The sequence below is a fragment of the Chanodichthys erythropterus genome, chromosome 4, assembly GCF_024489055.1.
Source record: "Chanodichthys erythropterus isolate Z2021 chromosome 4, ASM2448905v1, whole genome shotgun sequence".
NCBI classification, from domain to species: Eukaryota; Metazoa; Chordata; class Actinopteri; order Cypriniformes; family Xenocyprididae; genus Chanodichthys; species Chanodichthys erythropterus.
The window spans coordinates 588,694-612,573 of record NC_090224.1 but is presented as its reverse complement, the minus strand read 5'-3'; the positions used below and the strand labels follow the sequence as shown (position 1 = coordinate 612,573).

Here is a 23,880-nt window from a genome sequence, read left to right as displayed (position 1 = left end):
AATAAATTTTTGACTAAAACATTTTATTTTGACCTGGAAGTTTGAGGTTTGTACAAGTTGGTGCATAGGTGTTTATAGTTGTGAGAGAATGTTGAATTGTTTCATTTCAACTAGATTAAAAAGTTTGAAAGACAAATTTATGTTGGCTTGTTATAAAGCCAACTTAAAGTCTTGTTTAAAAAACATAAATATTTTGGTCAGTTAGGCCAGAATATAGATGTTCTGTGTGATTGCTAAAGTGTTGCTAGGTGGTTGCTAGGAAATTCTGGGTGGTTGCTAGGCTCTTGCTGCAATTGCTGGGGTGTTGCTAGAGTATGTGGTTGATAGGGTGTTCGGGGTGAACACACACAGACATTCCCACCTCTGTTAATAACAGAAACTCAAATTGTTTGCAAAAAACAAGTTTTTGTTGTTCTTTAACTTGCACTAAAACATGTGATTTATGCCATTGAAGTAACCTATGTAATACTATGTAATACTCATTTGAAATCTGTTTTTCATATAGTGCCTTTACTTGGTGCCATGATGGTGTTTTGCGATGCGTCTCTAAACACCTTTACCTTATTTTTATTATTCTCAGGTTAGGTAAGAAAGTCAAATCTTACCTAAATTATAAGCATTTTAAAAAATACTTACAACCAGACAGAAGAGTTCACCGTGGTCTGTTCAGGCTCAATGACTTAAATTAATGCCACATGAGGCTGAGTTTAGTTATAAAGTTATAAGTTCGTTTATTTATTACATTAGTATTACTAGCATTACATATATTCTACTAACATTCTATACAAGTAATTAAATAAAGTATAAGTATTGAAAAGTTCTTCAGTCAAGGCAATATCAGCGATGGAGGCATCATCATCTGGTTCTGGTGTCGGAGGTACAGCCTCAGGTGTGAAGCAGCCCCTTCCTGTTCGCTTCATGTTCCAGCCTTTTATAGACTATCTGACCACTTGATGTCATCTTCTTGGGAATTCCCCTCAAATGTCTATATATAGAGGCCTTGTCTCTTTGTTGTGGACTCTTCTCTTCTGCTGCGGTGTTCTGGCCCACCTGCTCCTCCGATCAAGACATCCCTCAACGGTAAGATTGCTTTACTTTCTAATACATATTAGTTCCTTTCTAACCTACTAACATGTTACTAACAAATGCATTATAATAGCAGTTGTTTTTCATTCTTTAATAAGTGATTAACATGCAATAAAGGTATTACAATACCAATTGTCTGTCATTCTTTAGTAAGCAATTCATATATACTTTAATAAAGTCATTACAATAACAGTTGTCTGTCATTCTTTAGTAATTAATATATACTTTAATAAAGTCATTACAATAACAGTTGTATGTCATTCTTTAGTAATTAATATATACTTTAATAAAGTCATTACAATAACAGTTGTCTGTCATTCTTTAGTAATTAATATATACTTTAATAAAGTTAATACAATACCAGTTGTCTGTTTATTTTTTAGTTTGTAATTAATATATACTTCAATAAAGTACAATACCAGTTGTCTGTTCATTCTTTGATGGTTAATATTTGTATGCTATTAGGCTCTTTTTCTTTTCTACATTGTTTTGATGTGATCACATCTTTTTGTTTATCTGATCAAATACCAATCTCGTACAAGTATATCATTCTCGTACAAATATATCATTCTCGTACAAATATATCATTCTCGTACAAGTATATCATTCTCGTACAAATATATAATTCATATCATTCTCGTACAAATATATCATTCTCGTACAAATATATTCTCGTACAAGTATATCATTCTCGTACAAAAATATAATTCTCGTACAAGTATATCATTCTCGTACAAATATATAATTCTCGTACAAATATATAATTCTCGTACAAATATATAATTCTCGTACAAGTATATCATTCTCGTTCAAATATATCATTCTCGTACAAGTATATCTTTTTCGTACAAATATATCATTCTCGTACAAGTATATCATTCTCATACAAGTATATCATTCTAGTACAAATATATCATTCTCGTACAAATATATAATTCTCGTACAAATATATCATTCTTGTACAAATATATCATCCTTACAAGTATATCATTCTCGTACAAATATATCATTCTTGTACAAGTATATCATTCTCATACAAATATATCATTCTCTTATATATTTCAATAAACATTTTCAAATTAATATCTGTAGTTGTGTCTTTCTTTTTGTTAATATGTTACTCTTGCAGACAGGAAATGTACTTTCAGTATCAAAGTTGCATTATTCTAATGAGACAGGGCGTGGCTATCAATTACAATGGATATTGAAATCTTGTAATTTATTTTGGTAATGCAATGTTTGTGTGAACACAATTGTGTATGTCAGGCCATAAATCTCCAAAAAACTATGCATGGGTGCTTGCTTTGGTGTCGCCACCCCTCATAGACCTCATCCACCCCTTTGCCACCCTATAAATAATTTTCTAGATCCGCCCCTGGGAATATCCATTCTATATCAGCCATCAATGCAACTGAACCTTGTTGGAATCGAAGTAATACTCCAACTAAATAATTTGTCAAATTTGGTCCTTGAAGTAGTTCTTGGTTTAGTGAAGTTCCACGAAAAGAAGCAGCACAGTCAAACACAACTCTTATGGTCTGTTTTCTTTGGTGGTACACCCCATGGTGTGGGATGTACCACAACTTTTCATCATTACGTTCCAACAGCTTCTGCGTATCCTCTTTGAATCACTTCATTCATAAATTCTTTGTACTCTTCAAAGAATCTAGGATTCCTTCGGAATTTTTTCAACAAATATAGTGCTCTCTGCTCAGCCAAAGCCCTGTTATTTGGCATGCATATCTCAGAGTTCTTGGTAACGCTTTAGATTACAGCCCGGAAAGTACTGCGTAATTACAACAAATTTACAGCATAACTTTCAATAATTATAGTGTAACTATTCAGTAAGTATGTGTAAGTATAGGGGAACAATATGTAAAGTATTGGGAATAAAGGGGTAACAACCAGGAAAAATAAAAAATTATTCATACTTTTAATATTTTATAACTAAGGGGTACGTATGACATTACGAGCCGTAAATTAAAGTGGAGCTTGTTACCCTCTTATTTCATGTAGTTACAGGGTAAGTAATTAATAAAAATAAATAAATAAATAAATAAAAACGCAAACAGTCATATCACGTGGAAAACTTTATTTGAAAAACAACTTATTTCAAAACAGATTTAAAGTTAAAACACTTCTTATTTGTTTCTCTTGCTTGGCTTCCTCCTCCTCTTGTTCCTCTTCTTTCGTTCTTTCCACTGATGAATCTTAAGAGGGAATCCCATTTGCTATTCTGTATTTAAAAAATACAGAACACCCGGAAATGTGCTCAACGTTTACTCATCTTTTACCCTCATGCCATCTGAGATGTATACGACTTTCCTTCTTAAGATGAACACAAAAAGGATTTTAGGAAAAAAATAAATCATCTGGGAACGCTTGCAAGCTCACGTGTTCCTAAAAGTCGAAGCATCAAACAGCACAAACAGCAATAACTACAGTAATCCATACGACCCTAATGGATGAATCGATGTCTTCTGAAGTGAAACGATACGTATTTGTAAGAAAAATACCAAATATATGAATATTTTTAAATCTTTCGACCAGCTGTCTCCTGCACGTGCATGCGAGGGTTGAGAGTTCATGCTGCTTGACGTAACTTGAAGCGTGACGTAAGCGTGCCGAGAGACTCACGCAGATGTTGGATGCCGTCAGTTTTTTTTATTTATTATTTTTTTAGTAATGCTCACAACAAAATACACAGAATAACAGATAATGAGAATGAGAAACAAACAAGACAGAATAACAGAGACGGCAGTTCTCGCGCGAGTTTCACACGAATCTCCCGCGAGAACATCATGAAAGCTTCACGCTGCTTCATCGAACCCTATGATCGAACCGCATCGAACGCGAAGTCGACTCTCATGCAGGCGCTGGTGACAGCTGGTCAGAAGCGAAAAGATTACAAATACAAAGCCTAAACCATGAGAAAATTTCGGGGTGTACTGTATTTTCTTATAATACAGAATAGCAACGGGATTCCTTCTTAAGATTCATCAGCTGAGAAACAAGAGCAGGTGGAAGCCAAGCGAGAAACAACAACAACCAAAAAACGGACAAAACTTGTTACTTTCTGTCAGGACTTTAGAGTTTGAAATGAAAAGTTGATTTAAAAAAAATGAATAATAAGTGTTGTAGACCTGTTTTTAATAAAGTTGTTTTTCAAATAAAGGTTTCGGAGTCAGTGATATCAGATTGCATTTTATTAATTACTTACCCTGTAACTACATGAAATAAGAGGGTAACAAGCTCCACTTTAATTTACGGCCCTAATGTCATATTTACCCTGTAACTACATGAAATAAGAGGGTAACAAGCTCCACTTTAATTTATGGCCCATAATGTCATATTTACCCTGTAACTACATGAAATAAGAGGGTAACAAGCTCCACTTTAATTTACGGCCCGTAATGTCATATTTAACCTGTAACTACATGAAATAAGAGGGTAACAAGCTCCACTTTAATTTACGGCCCGTAATGTCATACTTACCCCTTAGTTATATGTCATAAGTACCCCTTAGATATAAAATATTTACAGTATAAATAATTTGTTATTTACCTGGTTGTTATCCCTTTATTCCCAATACTTTACATATTGTTCCCCTATACTTACACATACTTACTGTATAGTTACACTATAATTATTGAAAGTTATGCTGTAAATTCGTTGTAATTACACAGTAGCCTACTTTCCGGGCTGTAATCTAAAGCGTTACCGAGTTCTTAAATGGCAGCTTGAGGTAGTAATGATGCAGAAAAACTGAAGTTTACATTATACTCAAACTTCTGGGGCCGTATTCACAAAACATTTTATCTTACCACTAAGAGTTCTCCTAAATAGCAGTAAAAGTTCTTAGCTAAGAGTTTTCTCTTAAAACCTATTCACAAAGCTGCTGAGACAAACTTTTACTAAGGAATAGACTTAAGTCTTAAGCTAAGAGAAAGGGCGGGGTTGACCTCGTTGCTATGGAGTATACACACAGTGATTGGCTGATGGGGGAGGAGTCAGTGATTTAATCATAGAAATATTGTAGAATGAGGTGTCATGTTTCCAAATTAAAATAAAGGTTTTCAAATACAAATGTTGCCCTATTCAAATAATTTTTTTTTTAATAAAAATGTTGCCATAGTTAAAATAAAATTTTGCCATATTGTTGCCATGAAGGTTTTAAAATGTACACTAAGTGTCACTAACTAAACTATACAGTTAATTGTGGACCGCCTCTTGGATGTCTTCATCTCAAGAGAATGCAGAATTCAAGCGACAAATTATGTTTTATAAACAAAGTTTGGGAGAAACACATTCAAACGGTCTTTCTAATCAGCTCGAGAGGAGAAATATATACACAGATGAGAGCCGACTCACCTATAGTTACTTTGACAGTTTTCTGCATCCCTCCACCACCCCGCTCCTCACTGTCGGCTGGGGATACGGGGAGAACTTAGGGTTTGGGCTAAATTCCAAGCTCGGAGCCCTCAATCCCCTTGGACAGCACACCAAATACACTTATTATATATATATATATATATATATATTTTTTTTTTTTACTCTATTCAATCATTTGTAAGTGTGAACTCATGAAAACCATTGCCACAGGTAATCAGACAATATTTATTTATTTGTTAAAGATTTATTTTTGGCGTCTCATCGTAGATTTGAAATCTATAAATCAAAATGTATTGCATTTATGAAGAAAAGGTTCAGCACCTAAGGCTTTATCGCTATTGTCTCAATGGTGTAGGCTACAGTGTCTTTGGGTGGATTAGGACTGTTTGTGATTTGGTCTTAGTGATTTAGGAGTCCTCTTGAATACTCCTAACATTTCACAGATTTAGGAGCTAGTTTAGCGCTAAAGTGCTTTGTGAAATATTCTTAGAGCAAAAATGTAGGACTCCTAAAATTAGGACTGACACGCCCATTATTTTTAAGAAGCTACTTTTAGCCTTAAGACGTTTTGTGAATACAGCCCTTGATCTTTCATAGACATCTCAGTTTTTTCTGGACATTGCTCAATAAAATCCTGGTTGTACGGTTTCTCAAACAACTCTTCAAGACTGGCGATAGACACTCTCTTAGCTTTGTTTTCATTGTTGCCATTCAGAGGCCCATTTACTACCCATCCAAGGATAGGATTGTTTTTACAGCATAAGGGCCATTCCCAATGCTGTTAACAATCTTCCAAGGTTCCAATGCTTTTGGGGTATTTACACTGATGAGTAATTCAATTTTTGCATCAATGTGAGTTAGCTTGACCTCCTTTAAATATGGCCATTCTTTTAAGTCCTCATGAAAAACAATATTTTCCCCAGTGACTGGAATAGATTTCTGTGTTTACACATCTGGAAGCTCAAGAAATGTATTCCCATCAATAGGTCAGAACGGTTTTGTTTGCTTTTGACATTTTTACTTGAAGTTACAGGTACAACGGTCAGTGAACATTCTATGTTACCAGCCCCAGTAGGCATCTGATTTCCCAAAAACACCAAAGCACTGCTAAATGTAGCTTCACTGTGATTGACCTTTTCTTTGTCTTTTTTGTCTGGTACTCTTTTCTCAGTATGGTGCAGAACGGTTGGGTATTTTTGCAGGCAGATTTCCCAAATCATGCATTTCTGACATTGTACACTCGCATGTCCCTTAGCAAGAAATCCGAAACAAAGTCCTTTGGCCTTGAAAAATGTCACCCTTTCTTTATTAGGTGCTGCTTTCATTTTTTCACATACTTGCACGGTATGATCACCATTACAAAACAAACAAGGATTTTCGCTAACACTTTAGAATAACTCACGCTATGAAGCATTAGTTAGGCATTAGTAAATAGTTAATTCATCATTTATAAAACATTAATAGACATTAGTAAGCCATTTATAAATACAGCTATAAATGCTTTGTTCTTGATTTATAAGCATATCTATAATGAGTTTAATAATTGTATTTTCATACTTTATTAATGATCAATTTATCATTTCTAAATTATGTATTACATTATTCACAAACCAGTAATTTAGGAGTTGTCAGTGGTTCATAAGATCATTTCGGAAGTGTAAGTAAATGATTAATAAAATATTTAAATGTACATTTATGCATCTTATTATTTAGACATATAGTATTAGTTACTCAGTGTGTTAATAAATGCTTTATTAACATATTCCTAGTGTCAAAACTACCTCGGTACTAACTTTAAAACATTAGAGAACAGCAATGCAGAAGATCACTGAACCTTTAAATCTCATTTATAAAAGCTTTACAAAGCATAAACAGTCCTCACTTTAGATGAGCTCACAAAAATAGTTAACTGACTACTTCTAAATGTTTTATAACTACCTGAATTAATCATGAATTGCAGTAGGAATATGTGTTAATAAAACATTTACTAACACACTAAGTAACTATTACTATGTGTCTAAATAATAAGATGTATAAATGAATGTTTAAATAGTTTATTAATCATTTACTTACACTTACTAAATGAACTACTGACAACTCCTAAATAACTGGTTTGTAAATTTTGTAATACTTAATTTAGAAATGATAAACTGATTATTAATAAAGTATAAAAATACAATTATTAAACACATTATAGATATGCTTATAAAGAATAAAGCAATTATAGTTGTATTTATAAACTACTTACTAATGTCTATTAATGCTTTATAAGTGATTAATTAACTATTAACTAATGCTTAACTAATGCTTCATAGTGTGCAGTTATTATAAAGTGTTACCGGATTTTCAAAGGCCCTCTTGCTTCCATTCCTTTCTTTTGTTGCATCACAAGACTGCCCAATGTTTGTTACTGTTGTAACAAAACTACTTCCTCTTCCTTATAGTTTAATTTGCTTTGAATCCTTAATTTTGGCTTTTCCAGCTACCTTTATTGATGTGTCTAGAATATCACCAAACTGAACATGAACTGCACTATTTCCAGGAATTTGGCTCTTTGTTTGGTTTTGTCTTGAATTTCACAAGCAACTGACCTCTATTGGTCACGCAGTTTGAATGGTAATTTGGATACAATGGTTTTCATATTGAAGGTCGTTTTCAGTTCCACCAATGTTCTGCATTGTGTTGAAACATCCTCGAAGCAACAAAGCATAGGCATGCAAAGCCTAGCCATTTTCAGCTCTAATGACTGACCAATTTAAGGCCTTTTCCATCAATGCATTACTGATCTTAATTGCATCTCCAAAAAATTGTTGTAGTAACCTCATAGCCTCCTTGTAACCCTGCTCTGGGTTCATATGAATGCAACTCCGTATCAACTCTTTTGGCTGTCCACCAGTGTACTACTCCAAAAAATATAACTGATCTTGACTATTATCAGTCTTTCCGTCAATTAAATGTTCAAAAGCTTGTATAAACAATTCAAACTGAAGAGGATCGCCATAAAACACTGGTATTTCTCTAGATGGTAGCAATGAGAGTTGATGCGTCTTGACAAGTAGTTTGGTGATATCAGCTTGTCTGCGCATTACATCTTCAAAACATAAGTTAGTACCATCTTTGGTAGCAACATCCTTTTGGCTACCTGGCACAAGACTATGGGGTGTTACTTGTCCAGAATCTTGGTCTGCAGGGTGTACAAGCACAGAATGACTGCTCGGACTGAAGGGTTCAAAGGGCTGAAGAGTTCTTGACTTTCTTCGTACGTTTTGCTCTTCATCATTATGATGCATCTCTGTGGCAAGGGGGCGTGGTTCAGCGAGGTCTGCAACTGGAGAGAGTGTCGGGAGACGCGTGGTAAGCGAGTGGGTTAAATGTAAATTATGAACACCTGTTTCTCATTCCAGTAATTGGCGCGGAGACAGGATAAAACGCCAGGAGAAGCAGGAGTGTGCGAGAGAGAGAGGGACTGCTGACTGAGACACAGAGCACGACAACAGCACTGGAGAGAAGCCCTATTGTGAATTGTTTATTTTCGTTGTTGTGCGGTGCACAGACTTCTGTTGGACATTTTTCATTTACACTAAATAAAGCTCAGTCAGCAGTCAAAAGCTGACCCCTGTCCTCTTCTTTCCCCACGAACTTTGAACATTATTACATTGGTGCTGAAACCCGGGAAGGAAGAAGGGAGCCGCCGCCATGCACACGCCCTCCGCCGTGCCGTTTGCGGACATCATAACATCCCTCGTGGTCTTACACCAAGACCAACATCAAGCCCTGCTGGACCTCCGCTCGGATCAGGAACGGCGTTTCCAAGCCATCCTTCAGGTCCAGCAGGAATACCGCGAGAGGTTCCGGAGCTGGATCGACCGGGAGGTTCGTACGGAGACCACCGGACAGCTGGCTGCGCCCACCCATCTTCCCCTCAACAAAATGGGCCCGCTGGATGACCCGGAGGCCTTCCTGGACCTTTTCGAGAAGTCTGCGGAGGTTTCAGGTTGGCCCCGGGATCAGTGGCCCATGCGACTCATCCCACTGCTCTCGGGTGAGTCGCAGGTGGCAGCGCAGCAGCTGCCTGTACAGAACCTCCTGGTCTTAGACAACCTGAAGAGGACCATACTTCAGCAGGCCCTTCGTGATGGCCCAACAGCTCCGGGACTCCTGCCGCAAATGGCTCCTGGCCGAGGGAGGCGACGTGGAGCAAGTCATCGATCTGGTGGTGCTGGAGCAGTTCATAACTCGGCTTCCCAAGAGAACAGCCGAGTGGGTCCAGTGCCACCATCCCACGTCGCTGGACTCAGCCATCCACCTCGCGGAGGACCACATGGTGGCGTGCCCAGGGGTTGGCGAACCTCTTCCATCTGCCTTTCTCTCTCCTTCTCATCCATCCTCCTCTCTCTCTAAGCCTGTCCCTCTCCCCAGGTCTCGTCCGCCCGGCCCTCCTCGTGTTCCGCCCCGGGGGCGGGGCGGGGCGTGACTGAACAGGGATTCTTTTCCGGACCTCGGGTCCCGCCCAAGGGACCATCTGCTGCCGGGCTGACCCCACTCCTGCTTCTCCCCTCTCTCCGTGCCAACCATTTAACCCTCTCCCTGCCACGAGAGCGGCGGGTAGGTCTGGGCCGGCCTGTTGACGTTGCGGGGACCCGGAGCATTTCGTGGACAGGTGTCCGATTATGGAGGTTGGGACGTTGATCCACAGGCCGCCCCTGGTCAAGCTGGCGGGTACCAAATTCCTGTGAGTATCAAGGGGGGTACCTATCAGGCTTTGGTGGACTCAGGATGTAACCAAACCTCGGTGCATCAAAGCCTGATTTCATCCGGGGCATTGGATACAAGCCGCATGGTTAGTGTTCGGTGTGTGCACGGGGATGTGGTGAAATATCCTATAATGCCAGTCATTATCCATTTTAGGGGACAAAAGCCTAATGTTGAGGTGGCAGTTAACCCACATCTCCGGCATCCGATAATTTTGGGGACGAATTGGCCTGCGTTTAATAAATTATTGGGTTGTTTGTGCTCGGATGCCTCTTGGAATAAAAATTCGCCGGATAAGGATGTGCGTGTGCAGGTGGGGGAGACTGACCAGGGACCAATGAGTACTGCCTCAGGGGAACAGAGCGAAATCGGGAGACTAATTCTTTCGGACCGCGATGACCTGGACGCCCACTGAATTATCCGTATTTTGCGATCATAAAGGATAGGTTGTATCGAGTGACCCAAGACACTCAGACAAAGGAGGATACAACTCAGTTATTAGTTCCAAAGAGCCGCAGGGAAATGCTTTTCCACGCGGCTCATTTTAATCCAATGGCTGGTCACTTAGGACAAACGGCAACACTAAATCACCTCATGACCCGATTCTTTTGGCCGGGCATTCACGAGAACGTGCGCAGGTGGTGTGCGTCTTGTCGTGAATGTCAGTTGGTGAATCCATCGGCTGCTCCAAAAGAGCCTTTGCGCCCCCTCCCATTAATGCAGGTCCCCTTCGAAAGAATTGGTATGGACCTCATCAGGCCATTAGAGCGATCAGCAAGGGGACATCGCTTTGCATTAGTCATTGTGTATTATGCAACGCGATACCCTGAAGCAGTGGCTCTCCACAACATTGCTGCAAAGAGTGTAGTTAGTTTAATCTCCCGAGTGGGGATTCCGAAAGAAATCCTCACTGATCAGGGCACGGCGTTTATGTCACGCACGTTACGCAAACTTTACGAATTGTTGGGCGTTAAATCGATTCGTACCAGCGTCTTTCACCCACAAACAGACGGGCTGGTCGAACGTTTTAACCGCACGCTTAAATCCATGGTTCTTAAGTTCGTTAGGGAAGACGCCAAAAATTGTGATAAGTGGCTAGAACCCCTGTTATTTGCAGTACGAGAAGTCCCGCAAGCCTCCACGGGGTTTTCCCCCTTCGAGCTTCTCTTCGGACGCCAGCCCCGCGGGGTGCTGGATGTCCTAAGAGAGACTTGGGAGGATGGACCGTCTCAGGCTAAAAACGAAATTCAGTATGTGATGGACTTGAGAGCAAAACTCCACACTCTGAGGCGGCTATCCATGGAGAATTTGTTACAAGCCCAACACAAACAGAGCCAACTCTATGACAGGGGAACTAACTTACGCAAATTTTCACCGGGAGATAAAGTGCTTGTATTGCTCCCTACTTCAAGCTCAAAATTATTGGCAAAGTGGCAAGGACCGTTTGAGGCTACACGGCAAATTGGGGATCTCGATTATGAGTTAATACGGTCGGATAGGAGAGGAGCACATCAAATTTACCACCTCAACCTCCTTAAAAAATGGAATGAGGTGGAATCAGTGATGCTGGCGACGGTGATTAGCGGGGAGGATGATCTCGGGCCAGAGGCGAATGTCAAAAAACAATCCCTCGCTCTGGCTCCAGGGGGAGATCACCTCTCGCCCTCCCAGTTACAAGCAGAGTTTGCTGACGTGTTTTCTCCCCTACCGGGCCGTACTGACCTCATTCAGCACCACATCGAGACAGAGCTGGGCGGGGTGGTTCGCAGCCGGCCGTATAGGTTGCCTGAACACAAAAAAAAGGTAGTTCAGGCAGAATTAGGGGCAATGCTTAAAATGGGAATAATAGAAGAGTCCAGCAGTAACTGGGCGAGCCCGATAGTTTTGGTTCCCAAAACGAACGGCTCAGTTCGGTTCTGTGTGGACTATCGCAAGGTGAATGCAGTGTCGAAATTCGACGCGTATCCAATGCAACGGGTGGAAGAACTGCTTGACCGGCTCAGTACGGCTCGATTTTATTCGACACTGGACTTAACAAAGGGATATTGTTAGATCCCCTTGTCGCCATTATCCAAAGAAAAGACAGCTTTCAAGACGCCGTTTGGATTGCACCAATTTGTTACACTTCCATTCGGGCTGTTCGGGGCACCGGCTACCTTTCAGCGGCTCATGGATAAAATTTTGCGGCCCCATGGTGCATATGCTGCTGCCTATCTGGATGATATTATTATCTTCAGTAATGACTGGCAGCGGCATATGCAGCATTTGAGGGCCGTCCTGAGATCGCTGAGGGGGGCTGGGCTCACGGCCAACCCGAAGAAGTGTGCAATTGGGCGCGTGGAAGTAAGGTATCTGGGCTTCCACTTGGGGCATGGACAGGTGCGTCCCCAAATTGATAAGACCGCAGCAATTGCGACTTGTCTGCGCCCCAAGACCAAAAAGGAGGTTAGACAGTTCCTCGGGCTGGCGGGATATTATAGAAGGTTTGTACCTAATTATTCGGACCTCACCAGCTCGTTGACTGATCTGACTAAAAAGGATGCACCAGATACGGTCCAGTGGACGGAGCTGTGCCAGCAGGCCTTTACCTAAGTGAAGGCTGCTCTATGTGGCGGGCCACTGCTTCATTCTCCTGATTTTGGATGGCTCCCCGGCCTGAGTCGGGCGGTGGGGGTATGTGGCGAGGGGGGCGTGGTTCAGCGAGGTCTGCAACTGGAGAGAGTGTCGGGAGACGCGTGGTAAGCGAGTGGGTTAAATGTAAATTACGTACACCTGTTTCTCATTCTAGTAATTGGCGCGGAGACAGGATAAAACGCCAGGAGAAGCAGGAGTGTGCGAGAGAGAGAGGGACTGCTGACTGAGACACCGAGCGCGACAACAGCACTGGAGAGAAGCCCTATTGTGGATTGTTTATACTGTTCTGGAGTGAAGCCCTGTTGTGGATTGTTTATTTTCGTTGTTGTGCCGTGCACAGACTTCTGTTGGACATTTTTCATTTACACTAAATAAAGCTCAGTCAGCAGTCAAAAGCCGACCCTTGTCCTCTTCCTTCCCCACGAACTTTGAACATTACTACAATCTCATCCATTGATTTCCTTTGAGACTGAACTGTTACTTTTGATTTGCTTTGGGTTTCCTCATATTCATTTTGAGTTTTGCAGCATTTGCAGTCATTTGAGCTTCCAGTTCCAGTTTTTCCTTTTTTGCTTTAAGATGAGCGTGTTGAAGTTCCAAATCATATTTTTCTTCTAATGTAGCAGCTTTAGCCATTAGAGCTGCACGCTCAGCCTCCGCTTGGACACGTACAGAAGACGCATGTGAACGTTTACTTGATGCGTTTGAAATGCTGTCATGAGGATGCATGCTTGCTTCTAGTGCTTCAGTAACTAGTAACTTCCTCAGAATCAGAAGTTGCTGCATGTTTGAATCATTTCTTCATTTCCTACACAAAATTTCTGAATGATATCAGCTTAGGTTCGTACCAATCTTTATGATCCCCTTCCCTTTCAGATACAGGTAATGACCTTTGTACAGACACCTGCATTTCCATAAAATCAGTCAAGAGCTTTTCAAATGCTTCCACATGACCAGCATTTATCAGTGACACAAACTCATTCTTTTTCCATGTAAGCACACCAAGTCTTGCTCTTCGTGACCCAATCAATTTGTACAATGACTCTTCAGAAACCCCTTCAGATAATTCCTAATCTGAAATCTTTTGCAACCTCCATATTCACATCCATCATGAAGCACAACAGCAGTGCTTTCAAACACAAAATTCCAAACCACACTCTTTCTTCCTATTTCTTGACACAGCAAGCTTCAAAACAGCCAAGCAAGCTTAGGCCTGATGTTTCAAATGAACTCCATTCTACTCACAGACATGCTGATCAAATGCTAGTTGTTTGCTCCATCCAAATCCCAGCTCAGAGAAGCTTTCGACTTGAAATGTAGGGGCTTTTTGTTCACAATTAATTCAAATTAAAGGTTGAAGGATTCTTTGACGCACATAATCCAAAAAATGACCTCCATTCCACCGTAAATGCTAAATCAAGTATTTATTTTCTAGAGAAAGTAATAAAAAAGTTAATGTTGGTCAATCAAACAATGAGTGTGGTCAAAAGCTGTGTGCTCTCTCCACCTTCACACCTGATTCCAATCTGACCTCTTCCTTACACAGTCACCTTACAAAATAAAAGTCATCTTTAAATTCATCAAAAACATATAAATCATAGTTAAGTCAACAATTAAGTTAATACACTTTAAACATTCAAACATTCAAACTTAAATGGCTCCAACAGACACTATCAAATGAACAAATGAACCTCCTCTCCTCTCACTCAGATATTGCATGTGCAATCATTATCTCTCCATGCTCTTAAAGTAGAAATAATTCTCTTTCCTCTTGGATTAAACATTGTCAAAAGTTAAAACTTTTCACTGACCGATGACAATGCTACATGAAATCGTATTGGTTGTAAGTGAAGTGAACCAGGAAGTCTTTAAACAATCAAAGGTGGATCTTTAATTTATTTAATTTATTTTATTTGATGTAAATCTTTCATTCAAATGCTGTGGTGTTTGTATGATTTATACATATAAATATCCTAGTCAGTCTAACTGAATCACTGCATTGTACAGACTTTACTGGTCAAAGCCGATCTATATAAATAAACAACATATATGGCTTTTAAAACACTTGGTATAAAAATTCAGTGTTATCATATTTCAAATATGTCAACTGAACTGAGGTAATTTGTTTTATTATTTTATTACTGACTGTTTACTTGTCTTTTTTGTAAATTCAGTTTGAAATCAAGTTTGAAATCAAGCTTCCATGTGCTGTAAGCTATTACAACAAAGTTACCCTGTTGTAAAGACACTAATACACAGAATGAATAAATGTTTAAGTGAGATTATTGTAACAGTAACTGATCAATGTTATATGTAAATAAAAGCTTAAATTAAAATTGGTTTATCATTTAAAGTGAACGTATCTTTTTAGAAGACTTGGATTAAACCACTCCAAGCTTGAAAATAATGTTTGCCTTGACAAAATGGATGGACAAAAAAATTTGAGATATGGCAGTATATAGTTTGTGGTATGTGGACTTAAATTCATCATGAAATCAACTTTGTTAGTGCACATTACTAGTCTTGTGGTGAACAATTAAACCATGCAAGTCAATACACACACACACAAACACAGAGAGAGAGAGAGAAAGAGAGAGAGAGAGAAAATTTTATTAATATTACATGTTTAAGCCAAGCATTTAAAAACTTGTTGTGCACACTACAGTCTCTGCTCACAGCATCCCAGACACAATTATTCTAATGAGTTATAAAAGATGACTCAGTGTCTGGCCATCTGGGATTTTGGTATGAAGGTAAAGGTTAGGTTTATAATATTTCAGTAGTATTACATCACAATGTGAGTATATTAGCACCGTTTGTTGTTTTCTTGGGGTGTCTGGTAGAGCGTTTGGACACAGAAGCAGTACCATCACCAGCTAAAAAGTAACTAGTACTAGAGTAGTTTTTGAGAGGAGTAGCCTACTTTGTACGTCTACTTAAGTACTGTTTTGACACCAGTACTTTTACTTGTAATTGAGTGTTATTTCAGCAATCTAACAGTACTTGTACTTAAGTAGGCTACAAGTTTTCAGTACTTTTTCCACCACTGAATTTAGAACATTTAGTTGCTGTTTGTTGTTTTATTTTTGTATATTTTTGTCGTTGGCTGTTTACATATCAGGTTGAAAAGGAGCACAAGGTCAGTTAAATATTTTTATGCATTTACATATGGTATATTTTGTTTTTATGCTTATTTTTAGGGATGTGCTGAAGAAGGCTTCTGAAGCAGTGAGGCTTTTACAACAAACTGCATTGGTGCCTTGAAGCTTTTGACACCAATGCAGTTTTTTTTTTTTTTTGGTGCTCTACTTCGCCATCTGGTGATCAATAAAAATACCTACACCTATTGTGTCACTCAGATGTTTTGTTCATTGAAATGCCATTGTAAGGTTTATTTGAATATTTAATAAGCATATATGTCACTAGCAAGATGGCAGCACATGTGTGTGCAGCGATAGTTTCCAAATTTCATTGTATTTTGACAATGACAATAAAGAGTTTCTTTTCTTCATTTTTACTCGCATCAAAATTGTCTTTTCACATTCTAAATAGAACGTTTAATGTGCCAATAAATTAGGCCTATGTGATTTTTCATTGCACCATTTTTTGTCTGTTCCTGACAAAACAACACAAACATGCACAATGTTAAATAAAAAAAAACAAAAACAAATGTGCAATTACATATTTTTATTCAAGAATATTATTTGTTCTGCTGTGCTGGAGCTTAAGCGGCTCATTTTTTACTAATTACATCCCCAGCTTTAGAAAATATTCTTTCACACAGAACAGATGTGGCTGTAATGGCTATATTTACTGGCCAAAGCATGTAGATGGGGGTACACTTTATGAAACATGGAACACTGTTTCGCACTAGCGTGACGAAAAACTTGAGATGTGTGTTGACACTAGGTGTCAAACTACCCATCCCTACTTATTTTTATGCTTATATGTATTTGTATAATTACCCTTGAGTTGTTCATCACTGATGTTAGTCTTTTTGTAATATTTTTGTAAAAATATTTGTAATGTTGTTATAGTCGATTGTTTCTTTTCGTTTCTGTGAATTCCTTCTAAATACTGACATTGTTTTGTTTGTTGTAGCTCTATCTTTGTCCATTCTTGAAGAATGAACTCTTTCAGATTCTGGATGCTGGATGGAGAATGACATTCAACTTGTCATGTCAGAACTCCCCACAAGTGTTCTATTGGGCTGAGGTCTGGTGACATGCTTGGCCACTGAATCACGTTCTTCCTCAGAAATGAACCAGTGACCTTAGATGTATGTTTTGTGTAATTTTTCATGTTGAAAGAGTGTCCGATATAGCATGTCATCAAATTGTTCAATGTCTAGAAGAATTGGTGCTGTTTTTAAAAATCAAGGAGGCCATAGAAAATATTAGATTTAGTTGAATTTGTTGTAGGGTGTACTCATTTTTGCTACACCTAATTTGAATTAAATGTGTTATTTTTATTATCCTAAACATGTTAGGTGACCACACTCTTATGTTAATAAAAATAAATGTTTAATAAAACTGTTTTGTAATAATGCAGCAAATTGGTCTCATAATCACAGAGTGAAACATGGCTGTTTTAGAAAATAGCACGTTGGATCCAGATACAGTTTAAGAGTTTATTTAAACAAAACAAAAGAAGTAAATCCAGGCAGAGAACACAAGAGTCCAGACAATGAACAGGGAATAACAAGAACTAAAACAAATGCACACAATATATCTAAGCAGGACAACACCAGAAAAAAAAAAAAAAAAAAAAATATATATATATATATATATATATATATTTTTTTTTTTTTTTTTTCAAAAGGTCTATTCATTTCCATAGAGCAGGGGTGCAAACCTCAGTTCCCTGCAGAGTTTACCTTCAACCCTACTGTAGAAATAAAACATTGCACTGCAGAACTTCATCATAAATATTTTTTTTGTAAAATTATAGTTTATTATTGTTATATGTTCTCTGTGTTTATTGTTGTTATATGTTTAAAATTCCTGTCAGGAATTATGTTGTATTTCCTGTTTCAAGTGCCATGTTTGTAGTGTAATTTCCTTGTTGATTAGTGTATAAGTGTTCCCAGATGTGTCTTGTTAGCTTATTACCACTGTGTGTGTGTGTTTATATATATATATATATATATATATATATATATATATATATATATATATATATATATATAAAGCCCTTGCATTTCCTTTGTTCCTTGTCAGTCGTTGTTTGCTGTGGATGTATGTAGATTGATTGTGTTTCTACTCCCCTTGTTCTCTGGGTTTCCTGTTCTTGCCATGGTTGTTTTGCAATAAACCCCTCAGATTTAGATCTGCGTTTCTGCCTGCCATCTCTTCCACTCCTGCTTCAGTACAATTGCTCTGAATCATTGTCACATGTGAGAACATGTTCTTACACACACAACAGTTTTTTTGTTTGATTTTTCAGGTGATGTAATTGCTGTAATAAAGTCTGTATCACAGAATAGTAACTTGCCATTTTGTTTTTATTTTGTTGATGTTTGATGAATAACTTTAAATGTTAAATGTAATTCAAGGTACTTTAGTAAAACCAAAAATATTGTACTACAACCATAGTTAATTTGAGGTACACGAACCATGGTTTTTAAACAGCCATGGTTACTAGTTTTATTTGTAGCATTACTACAACCTTACTGTAGTAGAACCATGGTATCAAAAACAACCATGGTACTACACGTGTGAATCCATATAATGCAAGTTAATAGGCACTAGAAAGTTGATGCTCTAAAAAACACATACAGGCACCATTGACGGTAATACATACAACCAGTGGATGAATCAATATCTTCTGAACTGTAAAGTCGCTTCCATACAAGTGTTTATGAGAAGGTCGAGTTTAGATCTGACATAAAAGAAAGCATGTTGTGAAGAATTGTCTTAAGTTTTTCTGTCACATTATAGATCACGTGTCAAACTCCACTCCAGGAGGGCCACTCTTCAACTCTAGCTCCAACCAGCTCCAAAGCTAAACTCTGCAGGAGTTTTACACCCCTATTATAGATGATTTATCATCAAGCATTTATCAACACAAGACTTCCAAAAAAGCACAACAAAACTGACTGGTTTATAATTTATTAATCAGTAGTTAATTCATATTTTTAGACAAGGCACTTCATGTAATTTGAGCTCTTAAAAAGGAGCAAAGATTTGAAATGACAGCAATCAGCCCATGTCTGCTCATCAGTGTCCCACCCTGAAGAGACCACCGATCCGCCACATATACAGAGAGAACAGGGGAAACTCATCTGCGAGAGTTAATGCTTTAGTTTCCAGATGGATCACAAGCTCCTGGTTTACATTACAATCTGTGTCCTGTGCAAGTTGTTCCAGTATCCAGAACACATAGAAGGAATTCTGATAGCGGATCCAGTCCATCTGATGCTGCAGCTTCTCTCCGGACTTCTGTACGAGACAAAACCCTACCATTATTGAGTCATTATATACAGAATGTACATGTATGTCATAAGTCATCATCATTGTTTATCAAGCCAGATTAACATACAGGCTAACATAAATGATGGAAAAAAAATTGTAATGCATATCAATTAAAATCCATTATATGTGATAATGAGTGATACTCATTTTATACAACACTTCTATAAATGAGTAATTAATATCCAGTAACGTATGTTTCAGACAAAAAATTAGTTTTTAATTAGTTAAGCCAGTTAGCTAACTTTGTTTTTGTCTGTCCCCAGATATCATATATTATATGTCTACAAACTTCAGACGAGTAGTAACCAAGCATACTGATTTTGTTAAGTCTTTTAAGTATGATCACTGTGGCGAGGGGGGCGTGGTTCAGCGAGGTCTGCAACCGGAGAGAATAGCGGGAGACGCTTGGTAAGTGAGTGGGTTGGATACAAATCACGAACAACTGTTTCTCACACCTGATTGGCACAGAGACAGGATAAAACGCTGTGAGAAGCAGGAGCGTGAGAGAGAGGGGAACTGTTGACTGAGTCGTGTCGAGGTTCGTGGAGTGAAGCCCTTGTGGATGGTGTAAACCAAACTTGGAGAGAAGCCCTTGTGGATAGCGTATGCCGAACCTGGAGTGAAGCCCTTTTATGGATTGTTTATTTTCGTGGTTGTGCGTTGCACAGTCCTGCTGTTGAACCGTTGTGATATTCAATAAAGACTCAGTCAGCAGTTGTTCGTCGTCCCTGACCTCTTCCTTCCCCACTACGAACTTAAGTCTACTACAATCACTCTGGTCTGTATGTTTATGAGAATGGGTTTACTCAACTATACTTTGTGGTCAAACTTTCCAGAAGTGAGCTAAATCTCTAAACTTTGAACTCTAAAAATGTACAGATGTCCTAAACAGTAAAAATGATTAATAAATAAAGTAAATAATGTTTTCTTTTAGGAGTCAGGTAGGGTTAGTATGTAGTAAACACACAAAGTGTCTGATTCAGCCACTTGGGTAAAATGTAAAGAATGGAAACTGGTAGAAGTGTGTAATGTAATCGATTAATGTGCAGTTTAATGTGCAGAGATAACCATAAGCATGGTTGTAACCATGAACTTCGAGCACTGTTCATTTCTAAATATTTTTAAATGAATCAATATATAAACATACATGGTCAGTGCATGTACTGTAGTATATTAAAAAATATAAGCACTAGATTCCCATATATGGAAATGTATTATGTAATATATCACATTATATTTTGCAGAATATTCTCATATATTTTGTTAGCATACACCCGATATATATTTTGTAAGCATACACCCGAAGCATGCACACCTTTCATGTCTTAATATGCTTCTACACTGTGAAATACACACAAACACATGTCAAAAATGCCTGTCTTGGTGCGTATTCACGTAAACACAGACAGTCATGTCTTAGACTAAAGTAAACAGTTGGTGGAAAAAAACAGTGTCAATATATTGGATCTGGCCAAAAGCAGCCTAATATAGTCTACCTGCTGCTGTCTTTGTCATTATTGTTAATCAAACAACAAAAGACAAAGAGAAAATAACTTACTGAATATTCAAACTTAACTGAATAACTTAGTATCTTTAATAAGAATCAATGCATATTCACACAGCATAGAATATACAGTTTTATTTTAACATTTGATTACTTTATTAAATGTATGTACTATTTCATTAATTAATTTCATTATTTCTTGTAATTAGTCACTGTTTGCAGATACTACTCACAATTTTAGTTTTTTTTTTTATTAACAATTATAGTTTTTGCTGTGGTAATGAAAGTATTAATTCAAAAAAGGTGGCAACCTCTAATTTCAAGGCCAAAGGAAAAATAATGTTCCCTTTCAAAGGGGAACTCGCACTGCATCCTAGGACTGTAATGGGGGAACGCCTCAGCGTGACCAGTGTCTGAAGCACGTGTTTAAACGTGTCAATTGGCTGGCAACAGCCTATGAAGTCACTACTTGTGCGACCATGAGGTATAAGGTGCGAGAACATGTCAACTTCTTGACATGAGTGTTTTGTTTGAGTATGTGTTAACAAAGCAATTTATTATGGTTTGTAGGGGTGTAACAATGAAAAGAGGAACGGTACAGGTGGTTGGGGGGACTAAAGATAAAATTTCTTTTTTTATTAAACAGTGGTTTACTGAACAAATTGTGTCTCTGTCTTTAAAGGTGCAATATGTAAGAATTTTGCAGTAAAATATCCAAAAACCACTAGGCCAGTGTTATATATTTTGTACTTACAATATCCCAAATGTTTGCAACTATTTGTAAATCGTAAGAAAATTGCAATTTTAACCAAGGCTCCAGGACGTGTGAGGATTGTATCTAATATGATAAACAGAGCTGCGTTACCTCATACTCATGACCGGAAAAGCGGAAGCGGTGCTGGCGACTGTGACATAATAAAAGTTCAGCTGCTCGCGGCGTGTGTTGCTCCAGCGGCCTCGTTCAGCTCGCTAACACTCGGGCCTTCTCTGCTTCATTAAAGGTGCTCTAAGCGATGTCATGTCATTTTTTGTCACATACAGCAAACATCTCCTCACTATCCGCTAGCTGCCTGTCCCCTGAACGCACTGTAAAAAAAACACGGTCTCTGTAGTCGCCACAAGCTCCAAAAACGGCAACAAAAACTACCTGGTGCAGCCTGGACCACGAAACATAATAAACATGCTCCAGCCAATAACTGACAAGAATGATTTTAAATGCACGTTCATGACTGTTTCAGGAAGCACGGAGGGGAGGTGGAGGATGAGGAGGAGGGAGGATCTAGCTAGCCTCTGTTTTGTTTGACAACACTTCGAACGTCAACAGGAAGTTACTCCACCCAGGATCACTTAGAGCACGTTTAACATTAATTATTGCATCCATGAACATTATTTCTGACAACAGCAGTGATGTCTCGCACTTATTTAAGTATAAGCACGAGAAATCACTTTCGTTGTCAGAGTGCGATCAGACCTCACTAAGCGAGTGCTGAACGCAGTTGGACAGTGGTGTTTTAGAGGTAAAAAATTATATAAATACTGTTCGGTTTCTCACACAAACCGATCGTTTTGTGTCTTAGGACATCAATGTGTTGTCACGAGCCGCAGGGTTTAATTTGGATTTGTCTAAGAAAGTTTTATTTACTCTTATAAAAGAATGTCCCATTGACCCACATTATACAGCTGACAGACGGCAACGGTTGGAGTTAAAAATCATCATTTGTGTTCTACTGAAGAAACAAAGTCACCTACATCTTGGATGCCCTGGGGGTAAGCAGATAAACATCAAATTTCCATTTTTGGGTGAACTACCCCTTTAAATGAATCCAATTATAACTAAAATTTTCTTAAGGATAAAAAACATCATCTCTGCTAATGCTATAAACTATGTAGGTATACCTTACTAGCACATTACTATAATATTAAAAGGTTAGAGCCCAAACTATTACCCTACATTCAATTGCTATTTATTTTTAGATATAATAATCAAAACTCAAATAACAAATTGAATGCAAACATGTAAACTGCACATAAGGCAGCTTTTGCATTAACTTCTAAATCTAATTATAAAATTATGTTGTTATTCCAATTCGTTGTTGAAATATAATCATTTATACAGTGGCTGTCATTTTCATGACTGATTTATTTAAATATACTTTAAATAATCAAGACATCACTAACAGGTTAAGTAAAATATAGAATAGAATAAAAATAATAGAATATATAGGCTAATATTGTGCATATATTTAGCAAAAGAGTTCATTTCTCAAGCGAACTAACAACCTATGGACATGGAATTACTTGTCTGAGGTAAATAATGCTATGCTATAAGCTGTTTTATTAATATCTTTCTGCTGTTGAAACACTGATTGAGCGATTACACGAGATATGTCCTGTACCACGAAACTCCTGGAAGTCCTGTACCGAAACGGTTTGGTACAAATACCTGTAACCTTTGGCTTGGGTCCTGCTCTCGCTGAGGCGAGGAAGAGACTGAGATCATGGGAGTCGCAGGTGGAGCTTGCTGAGGAGTTTGAGAGAGATATAAATCTCTTGCGCTCTTCAGCGGCTGATGAGAGCGAGCTGCTGGAGGAAGATGTATCGTCTCTTACATCTTCCAATCCAACCAGTGCTCTGCTGGCGTCAAGCCAGGCTGATGAGGGTGAAAAGGTTGAAATGGCTGAAACCTCAGCCTCCCTGCCCTGTGTATGTTGAGCTGCTGGAGGTTATGGAATGTGCTATGGCCAGACTTGATCTACAGTGGAAGCGCAAGAAGGAGGAGAAAGCTTTTGGAAGATTAGATGAGCGGTTTCTATTTGGACATCACCACTCTGCTCCTGTGAGCCTGAAGTTTTGTTTGTGGATGGACACAAGAGAGGGAAGACTGTGGTGCAGTGGGAAGACTGTGCTGAGGTGGCAGACAAAAAAAAAAAAAAGAAGAAAAACAATAGGTCAACAGCACAATAAGTATATGGATGGAGTTGACAACTCTGGCCAGATGCAGGTAACAAAGTCGGTGCATTGTAAAACACGGAAGTGGGC

General features: G+C 38.4%; 1 protein-coding gene across 1 annotated transcript in view; it reads right to left on the bottom strand.

Annotated features, from left to right (window-relative positions):
• Positions 1-19,082: 19,082 nt before the first annotated feature.
• The window catches only part of mei4 (meiosis-specific, MEI4 homolog (S. cerevisiae)), a 41,309-nt gene continuing 36,511 nt past the window's right edge, over positions 19,083-23,880 (bottom strand). Inside the window, exon 5 of the mRNA XM_067383527.1 lies at positions 19,083-19,304. Within this exon, the coding sequence (XP_067239628.1) occupies positions 19,083-19,304 (222 nt within the window). The remainder of the gene's footprint in view (positions 19,305-23,880) is intronic.